Here is a 9,930-nt window from a genome sequence, read left to right on the forward strand (position 1 = left end):
TGGATTTTTTTGGTACAATTTATACTATGTTGTATTAAAAAAAAAAAAAAAAAAAAAAGGCTGTCTTGAAAGATGCCTACTCATGGTAGATTCAGATCCCCCCTATTTCATTCTCGAAAAAAAGTATTATTCTTGGGTCGAAAAGGTAAATATAACTAAACTTGAAGAAATTTGATTTTTTGATGCACTGACTGTCAATAACCCAATGACATAGTTTTTTCTCTGAAAAAAGAATTGGTTTTTTTGTTTTTCCAATCTTAGAGTATCATGAACTGTTTTGGAACATTGTATTAGTAAGAGGCTGATTTATTTATTTTTTCCTGCAATGAAACTACTTTTTATTGGATTATGACATTTTACATCATGCTGCGATTATGTTATAGCTCCCTGCTGGACTAAATTATTTCCATTAATCTTCAAACAGAAAAAATAAAATGTGTGTGTTTGTTTGTTTTTTTAATCCACCATGATGCATCATATAAATAGATCTTGAGCTCCAAGGGTCAACCATTATCAGGACTCAACAGGCAGGAATTACTCAAGTAAACCATCTTCTGACATGTAATGAATTAAAGCAACTCAAAAATAGGCCGACAACTGCCTCCGCCTTGACCTGGATTGCCCTTGAGCGACTCATGGAATTTCAATCATGACTGGCGGCAACGTACACACCAACAATACATAGTTATACTGTCCTTATGTGGCCAGGGGAATTTCCCACCAGATATGGTCATTGTTTTTCCTGACACATACAGACAGGTGAAACCAGGCTTGTTAAGACGTCGGCATGCTCAGACGCAGTCATCGTGTTGTGACTCTGAGGGCTCATTTGCTCATGTCCCATTAACTCATGTATTATCCATGTGACATTTACTGAAAAAATGTGTTCTGTGACCTGAAAACACACTTGTTGCCCCAGGGGGATGAGATGATGGGATAATCACACATTTTTCCAGCAAATCAAATAAGGAAGGATCAAAGGTTGAAAGGCTTGTTGTACCCTGTATGTGTATTGATGAACGTCATCTTTAAGGCACCTGCACAATGTGTTTGACAAGCCCATCAAATGGAGAAAAAAAATGCTTTACAAGGTTGCAATGAAACTCATTTTATTGCTTTTCTTCGTAATTGCATGATCCCCTCATTCATTAAGTCTGAGGCTCCACAGAATGTACTTTGAAAATAAAGTATGTACAGTGATCCCTCGTTTATCGCGGATAATTGGTTCCAAAAACCACCCGCGATAAGTGAAATCCGTGAAGTACGGTCACCAACAAGAAGTACTGGGCAGGCTAACGAGTTAGCGGAAAGATGCTTATTTGTGATCGTGTTAACATGCGAAAACGGACTTCTAAAGTAATGTAAAAGAACATTTGGGGCAATACTACATTGTCCTAAAGGTTAGACACATGATTCCTCAATTTAGAAGTTTTATTTTAACTTTTAAATGTTTTTTTTTAATTGGGGGGGGGAATCCGCGATGTAGTGAAGCCGCGATAAAGGAAACGCGAAGTAGCAAGGGATCACTGTATAGCTTTCGCCGGCAAAAAAAAAAGGGAGACGTCTCCCAATGATGTCGTCACGTCATTGACATGTCTGCATGGATGAATTCCTACTATCCTTTCATGCTCACCTTATCGTCTGAAACAAAACCAGTGAGTGCAGTGATATTTGATGACAAAGGTAAGGCGGGCGCATTCCTTGGAGGATCATGATATGATCCGTGGACGTGACATATTGCTAAACCTGCTGTTATTTTAGCTTCGTTTGCTCACCTTCAAACGGAGTTGATTCAAAGGATCAACAGCGTACCAAATACTTCACCATGCTTGTTGAATCGTGCTAAATTGGGTTTGACAATCAATAATGCAGTGAGCGGGGCAATGCCACGATAAAGACAAGTGGGTCACGCAGAGAGAAAAAAAAAAGTGAACATGTTGAGGCGAAGACAAATTAATGTCAAACATCAGACATTGGCTCACCGCCTAAAGGCAAATCCTGAAATACTTTTCAACATTCCCAAAAAATGTATAAAGCAAAAGTCCCAAGCAGCTGGATTGCAACTTTTCCAGCTGCAGGCGCCCCCATCCCCTTTTTATAGCAAGCCTTCTGATCAATCTGTCACTGAGGATTCAGTTGGTTTCATTTATCTGCAATGGTGTATATGATATAGAATATTAATTAAAGTTTAGAAAAAGGGCCCACTCCGCCTTTCCTTTAGCACTTGTCCTCATTAGGGTTGTTGCAAGACTAGTTGCCAATCAATCAAAGGTAACATAAAGGCAAACAGCCAATTGCACTAAAACGTGCACAAATGCATAATTTATACTCTTCAATGAATGATGTTGATAGAACTTTATTTATCCCACAGCGGGGAAATTTACTTGTCACAGCAGCGTACAAGAGTCCAAGAAAACAAGAGACAAGTGCCAAATGTAAAAATGGATAAATAACAGTCAATATGCGTGTGCGTTTTTGCATGTTTTCGGTCTTCATTCAAAAAATATTAACTTTGTTGGTTAATTATAAATAACAGAAAGAATATTAGCATGATGCAACCATTTACGTATACAGCATAGCTAACATTTTTTAATTGATTATAAATAATTGGCTGATTTACTGTAAGTAGCAATAGAGAAATAGTAGTAAAAGAAATTTATGGATCATAATAAAAGATATTAATAACAAGAATGAGACATGAGAACTGACAGTTATTTTATAATTAAAATAAATTATTTTTTACGTATACAGCATAGCTAACATTTTTTAATTGATTATAAATAATTGGCTGAGTTACTGTAAGTAGCAAAAGAGAAATAGTAGTAAAAGAAATTTATGGATCATAATAAAAGATATTAATAACAAGAATGAGACATGAGAACTGACAGTTATTTTATAATTAAAATAAATTATTTTTTACATTATTTTACAGACAAATTTTGTTGTCTTTTATTATTATTTATTTCTTTACATTTTATTTGTCTTAACCTCATCTACAAGTAACTCAATTACAACAGATATGCCCACCATTGTTCTCAGTTATAAAGCTAGCAAGCTCAGTCTGGAGCTTGGCTTGTCACCTTTTCATCTGCGGCCACCATCAGCTGTAATGACACAGTACCAAGGACAGTTCGACAAGACCCACAACCTTCAAATTATAGCCAATCATTTGATCTGTCTGTCCTGTAGGGGTAAGAAAGTGAGAGAAATAAAAAGCACCAAGACACTGGCTTGAGTGTGTGAAATACTAATAGATAGTAAGGAGAGCGGCTCCTATTATTTGTATGAAAAATCAACAACTGTACATTTTTTAAAAACATTTTAAGTGTACCTCCAGAGATCCCAGATTGAGGTCTTTATGGGGAAAGGGAGCAATACTGTAAAGTTTGATACTTATCTGGTGTTCCCATTTTTTCTTTGTTGAGTCTTGCCTACTCTCCATGGTTTCACCATGTTGGGAACAGAAGTTGTCATGTGATAGTCTCTTTCATCCACAACTTGTCATTGCCTTATATGCCAGATCACTCCCCTATAGATGGATTTTTTTTTTAATCATTAGGTGACCTTTACAAGCTGCCATTCAAGAAAAGAAAGTAAGAGTCCACTGCCAGCCAGTCCGTGAGCAAGTCCGCCGCCTGCTTCCTCATTCAGCATGAGATGTCCACAGCAATCACGTGGCTAGTAAACAGTTTTTCTCGCCACTGGCGCATGATCAACCCGCATGCTAAAAAAATAAATCCCAGTCGAGATGCCACGCTCAACTTGGACTCTGATTATTTATTATTTATTCCTTGGACAGATGTTTGTCGATGGACTCTGACTTATTTATTATTTAGATCCTGGATGTTGAATGTGGCATATCACCTTGGATTTATTACATATGTAGGGCTGATGTTGTCTTACAACTGAATGCTGAGGAGATCTCATGTCGAAGCAGGCGGCGGTTGCTTGCGGGCTCCCTGGTGGGCAGTGGGCTCCCCCCCCTCACACGCCGGCTTTTCAATGACAGTTTGCTGATGCCTTCATCAGTATTGACGCTGCAAAATTGCAGGAATGACAGATTCTTTAGAATCAGGTGTTTTCTACTAGCCGGAGTTATGCCGGGGACACCTCATGTCGAATGAGGATGCAGGTGGCATAATGAGCTTTCCGATGGGCTTTTTTCCTTTCTTTCCTCCTAAGGCAGCTTATTAAAAGGTCATCTGGCAAATACAAGACTCAAAAATGAGGACACTATATATTCACCAAATTTTATTGCTCATCAAGATCTCAAATGTGGAATCTGCAGGGGTACACTTTAAATGAAATGTGTATAAATCATCGCAGTTTAGCATTCTTATTTTTAGAGATTGAATGTCCTGACAGAATAAATAATCACATTTCCACATGACATTGAGAGAGGTCTCATATTGGAGCAAGCGTGGATCCACATACAGACGTACAGTAATCACTATTATGTAGGAAGCGGTATGGGAATTCGATGGGGTCTTTTGTAAGACAAACATGTAAGAGCTGGGACTCCGCTGGCACGCTAATGCGGGTGCAGAGGGGTTAGAATAACAACCGCATGAATGACCGTTCCGACGCTAGAAAATAACCCGCAAAGCCCCTTCGGACTCCCAGAGCACACAACAGCAAAGGACGCTTCACTCAGACTCGGCTTTCACTGCCTCGATAGATTTTCGGAGCACCCTGAGACATAGTGTAATTCTTACATTTGTTGTTATTAATAAGTCTGTGTGTAATGGTTTTTATTGATCGTCACTTGAGCAATTACAAATGAAGTACAAAGGTAAAGTAAAAAAAAATAGTTGAAAACATGAGCTTATGGAAATACTGGAATTGTGTCACAAATCTTGTCTTTATCTTCAGGAGTAAGGACTGAGTGAATGATTGTGAATGCAGCTCAGGGTTTTTTTTTGTAGATGGTGGGAGGCGCGATCTTGTTCGCCATCATTCGCTCATGTCGACCGCATGGACGCCGTGAGCGTTAGCGTATGTAAGGAGAACCTGGGCCCGACGCTCAATGACGTCAATGAGCTTGTCGACGCCGGACCGCCCGCCTTGACTTTCCCAGTACGTCTGGTCCAAAAAGAGCGACTGCAGCAGCTTCTCCCGCAGCCGACCGCTCGTCAGTACCGACACGGCACTCACAGGCAACCTGGACCAAAGTAATGCAAAACGAACCCAATGAGATAGGGAACTGCAGATTTTCAAATATATAGTTAATTGGATATGGAATTATTAGCCAAGTAAACACAATTAAATAAAAAAAATCCTTGTGTTGGGACAAGAACGCGATCCAATCCACTTACTCTTTGATCCCCTCGAGTAGTCTGAAGTCCAGGTTGTCCTCGTTGCGGTCAAAGTAGCCCTTGTTGACGGCGAGTACCAGGCGGCGCGGGTCATGCTGCCTGCGCACGATGTTGGCCAGTAGGACGCCGTCTCGCTGCATGCATTCAAAATGGCGGCCAGGTTCATGGCACCCATCTTGTTGCCGGGATTTGAACCCGCAGCAGCTGGGATCCAGACGCTTGTGAATCTGCAGCGAGACAAGGAAGTGGAACAAGTAGTTAGTTGTCAGCTAAGTTAATGGACTTGTAGGCTAACTGTTAAATTTGCCAATCAAACTATTTTTACTCCATGTTGGAAGAGCCACACTTCCGTATTTTGCACACAAATTCTGTGCTTACTCCTCTTTTGTCAAAATAGGCTCACTACTTTGTTCAACTTCCGCCAATGATGACATAAGATGGAAACAGAGCGAGGTCAACCATCTTGAGAAATCGATCAACTGGCTTCAATCAGTATTCCTGCTCCTGCTTAAGTACAGAGTGAGTACTTTTGCCAACTCTGCATTTTGGTAGCGTATTACTATGTGGAACGGCTGTCAGCCCTGTCAACACTGTCAGCCCTAGCTTGTTCGCTTTAATAAAACCCGAAAGGAACAGCCAGCGGGAATTGTATTCCGATTTAAGCGAACGTGCTATACTCGCTTCCCCTGATCATGTCCTGACAATTGATGGCTGTATATGATTTGCCCACACAGATGGAACATCAGATTGGACCTGACTGCCATATATATAGGATGATGATGCTCTTTGGGCTGAATTGGAGAAGAGGATTTATTAGGACGCATCGACAAACCTGTCGGATGATGTTCGGAGCGGTGGGGGGCGCGCGGTCTGCTGTGGTGATACAAATCATGTACTGCCTCTGCCATAATAGGGATCACACATAATATATACAGATACAAGCTGATAGATATCCATTGCGCAGTTGAGCTCGGGTGTCAGAAAATACACTAAGGTTTGGGGTCACCCAGACAATTCAATGTTTTCCATGAAAACTAAGATACTTGGAGTGAACCCATTGATTTCAGCTACAGTTTTTTAAGCGATCTATGAATAGATTTGAGTTGAGTGAAATGTTGCGATTTATCGTTATCATTCTGACTAATTAATCTCCTATTTGGGGGCTTGAAAACGTCCCCAAAGCGACACCCCTAAGGTCACAGTGGGAGCCTCTGAAAGGTTCATAAAAAATATCTGTTCATCTCCAAATGGTTCGACTTTTAGGGCGTTGCTGCTGTAGTATTCTGCCAAGAAAGTTAATAAAATGACACTTTACTTTTAGAAGCCATAGATGTCTGACCTCCAACAAAAACAATTCTCTCTCCCTCCCTTAGTTGTTCATGATGCCAAAATCCAGACTGGTGATTCAGGCCTCCCACACAGGAAATTGTAGAGCCAAAAGACATTTCCTCTGAGAATATTTTTTTTGTCTCAGTACAAAACAGCTGTTGGACTATGCTTTCTTCAAAGCACTTGCAAAAGATGATTCATATTTTCACTATCAGAAACTAGCCTTGGCATTTATCTTTTTAATGCTATTTTCTTTTTAATGCCATTCAGCATTCTGTTACCTGTAAGAGAAAATCAAAAAGTGCCAGTTTGCTCCACTCGTAGTGATGGACCGCGGAGCAGCCTGACTCAGGCTTCGGGGCCACGTTCTGAACCCAGCACCTCTGTTTCAAAGACCTCTGGTACTCGGCCCATGTTAGGCTCACGTCATCTGGGTAGAGAGATGCCTCCCAGGCCACCACTGGACTGGGCTGGCCATCTAGACAGGGAAGCAAACAGAAAGATTACCACCATGTTACACCTCCTAATATAGCATTGTCACTATTATGTCCATAAGCCGCTAACTAATTATGTGCTATCTACAGACATACCTGTTCAGCTAATTACTTTAATTGGTATATACTCAACAGTTTAGATCGCTGGCTGTTTACCTTTCTTCTATCTTGATACCTTCTATCCAGCTACCTATATATTTACTATTTCTACTATATTCTACTTCCCTGTATAACAGGGGTGTCCAATTCTTTTTTTAGTCAGCCCAAATCACTGCTATTATAAATAATTTGATGACTCATTTGAAAATTAGAAGTCAATGATTAGCCTATAGTTGTTCAAGTTACTGTAAAAAAGGGTTTGGTAACAAAAATAATGCAATATTGAGCTGAAGATTTTTATTTATTACGTATTACAATTTGAAATCTTGGTAGACTTGAGTAAGAATCATGGAAGTTGATGCAGAAGATTTGCGAGCCACATAAAATGATGTGGCAGGTCAGGCCCCCAGGCCTGAGTTTGGCACCTGTGCCAACATAATGATATACAAGCTAACTATTTTCTTGACTACTGACTTTAGTTGCTATCCACAGCAAATCTATTGGTTCAGCTGACTTCCCATTTAGATTACTCATCACCAACACTCCTATCAAGGTATTAAATAATAATAATAAAACAAAGAAAAAATGTCTAATGCAACTGATTCCCTTGCATTTATTGATAGATGCTTCTAATGATGATAATAATTACACAACTTACAGGAGCTGTTTTTGTTGTTTCTCTGTTTTTCATTGTGGATGAGTTTGCATATCCGCCTCACAATTCTGGGCTAGGGGGTTTGAATCTTGAGCTGGTGCCTTCCTGTGTGGCGTTTCCTTTTCACATTCCAAACACATGCTTGCTGCTATTGTAAATGCAGGCATGGACAGAAACCATTTAAGTGTGTGTGTGTGTTTTTTTATTTTTTTTTATTAAATAAAAATCACCTTTTTAATTTGACTTTAGTAAACGAGTTACTTCGAAATTTATAGTATATATATATATATATATATATATATATATATATACACACTTTTTATACTTTTAGTACTAAAGTACTTTTTATCTTACTGTGTCTCATGTTAGTTATTCTTTTATGGCGCACCATGTAAAAAGGCCAACTTCCGGCTCACGGCCGTCAAAGTTCTGTTGAGTCCGAGCACTCTGTCCAAATGGAAGGCGAACACCTCCACCGAGTCCATCGGGCCGAGAGCGAGTCCGCACACCGCATTCGGCTCCTCCAGGCGGGTTCCCTCGAAGACCAAGAGGGGCCACGAAGTTTCCTGTGGTTGTTCAACGCGTAAAACTTTGGCACCGGCGAGTGCGCGCATGGTGCCCACGTCGTGCGCGCTCAGCCACGGCGGAGGAGTGCGGCTGTATATCCGGATAGAACTCATGGGAGGCTCCGTTTCGGATCCAGTCTGTGAGTTCGAATGCGGAAGCGAAGTTCTTCTCACCTTCCTCCGCAGTTTGGGTCGCACTGTGCCGCGAATGTGGGCCGGCTTGAGGCGCTTGGATCTGAGGGTGATGTACACTACATTGGAGCGGGTCGGAACCGCCAAGTCTTTGTTTAATAAACCCAAATCCAACGCACCCCTTGCCGTGACTTGGTTCCGCCCGGTTGTAGTCCAGGTGGGGCTCCGTAGAGAGAGGTCCACTTGGGTGAAAAACACGTATAGGGCGCATACAAGTGCGGCTGTTAAAGTTCTTTTGGGAAGAATGCACCTCCGCCGGGGCCTGAGTCCGGACAGAAAAAAGACGCACGGCCGGTAGAAGCGACTCTTCCGAGCCATTTATGTTCTCGGCATGGTGGACCGAGCCGAACTCGAACCGAGTGAATTTGGGGAGTGTTGAGTTGACAGGATGCAAGTGCGCATCGAAGCTCACTCCTGACCCATATGGACCAACCAAAACTTTTTCAAGTTTGCACCCACCCCGCAGATTCGCATAGACATGCTTTTACAACAGTACCGTTTCAACATACTGATTAGATAAGTTAAACGGGGAAAAAAGTTGCTTCAATAAAAGAAAGAATTTCTATAGCGCTCTAACTTTATTCCATCATATTGGAACTTTTGTTGTTTTTCCTGGTAACATTAAATTATTTTTGTCTTACAATTTTGACTTCTCATACTGTTGTGAGATATAGTATGTAATTGTGACCTTTTTATTTAAATTACACTGTTTATATATATATTTAATATTGCGATAATAATATTGCAACACTACTTTTGTAACATTCGCAACGTTTTTCTGTAACAGTAGCTTTATTTTCATAATATTGCGACTGTCACGTGTAACCTTTTTGTAATTTGCGTTGTCACGTTCACCTTCAAAAAGCAAATTAATTACTTTATCAATTACGTTGTTACTTTACTGATTACATGACAAGTTATTTGAGTCATTAGGCAAATATACACATTTTGAGAGGGCAACATTATTTGCAATTGTTTTACATTCCATTTGCTCGTGCTTAGTGTCACGTCGATTTCATGTATCAGTCACGCGTTAAAAGCGACATCTACTGGTGGATATTGAATTCATTAACAAGGGCAAAAAGTTGGAAATATTTCAACACATTTGGTTGTCAACCGGTTTAAATTCAGACGCATGTTGTTTGTGCCTCTGCCTGCTTTGCTATTTGCAGCATTCATCAGTAATAACAAAACCAATAGTTTGACTAGCAAATTGTCTTAGCTCAGAAATCAAGAACATGGAAGTAAACAATGCAGTGTTAATATGCTCCTGTTTCCAT

The 9,930-nt window shown here is 40.4% G+C and overlaps 1 protein-coding gene and 1 long non-coding RNA gene across 2 annotated transcripts; one reads left to right on the forward strand and one right to left on the reverse strand.

Moving 5' to 3' along the window:
* Nucleotides 1-1,530: 1,530 nt before the first annotated feature.
* On the forward strand, nucleotides 1,531-6,638 carry LOC148403976 (uncharacterized). The gene is made up of 4 exons (XR_015861981.1): nucleotides 1,531-1,683; nucleotides 4,926-5,171; nucleotides 5,713-5,834; nucleotides 6,050-6,638. It is a non-coding gene; the product is annotated as an uncharacterized LOC148403976 (long non-coding RNA).
* On the reverse strand, nucleotides 4,268-9,092 carry gask1b (golgi associated kinase 1B). Its single transcript, XM_088393308.1, has 4 exons — nucleotides 8,281-9,092; nucleotides 6,926-7,122; nucleotides 5,316-5,542; nucleotides 4,268-5,161 (listed from the first exon to the last, which is right to left on the reverse strand). Exons 1-4 carry the CDS (start codon nucleotides 8,966-8,968, stop codon nucleotides 4,954-4,956), a joined length of 1,320 nt encoding a protein of 439 aa, XP_088249434.1. The 5' UTR covers nucleotides 8,969-9,092; the 3' UTR covers nucleotides 4,268-4,953.
* Nucleotides 9,093-9,930: the final 838 nt, after the last annotated feature.

The sequence above is a fragment of the Syngnathus floridae genome, chromosome 1 (genome assembly GCF_059516105.1).
Source record: "Syngnathus floridae isolate MCC-2025c chromosome 1, RoL_Sflo_1.0, whole genome shotgun sequence".
In the NCBI taxonomy this organism is placed as follows: domain Eukaryota; kingdom Metazoa; phylum Chordata; class Actinopteri; order Syngnathiformes; family Syngnathidae; genus Syngnathus; species Syngnathus floridae.

Bases quoted from the DNA above. Each gene is read 5' to 3' on its own strand.
- gask1b (XM_088393308.1), bottom strand. From the start codon at position 8,968: ATGGCTCGGAAGAGTCGCTTCTACCGGCCGTGCGTCTTTTTTCTGTCC. The intron at 5,543-6,925 runs GTAACAGAATGC...GTCTCGCTGCAG, and splicing joins TTTTTGATTTTCTCTTACAG to ATTCACAAGCGTCTGGATCC. The intron at 5,162-5,315 runs GTAAGTGGATTG...ACTTTGGTCCAG, and splicing joins CTACTCGAGGGGATCAAAGA to GTTGCCTGTGAGTGCCGTGT.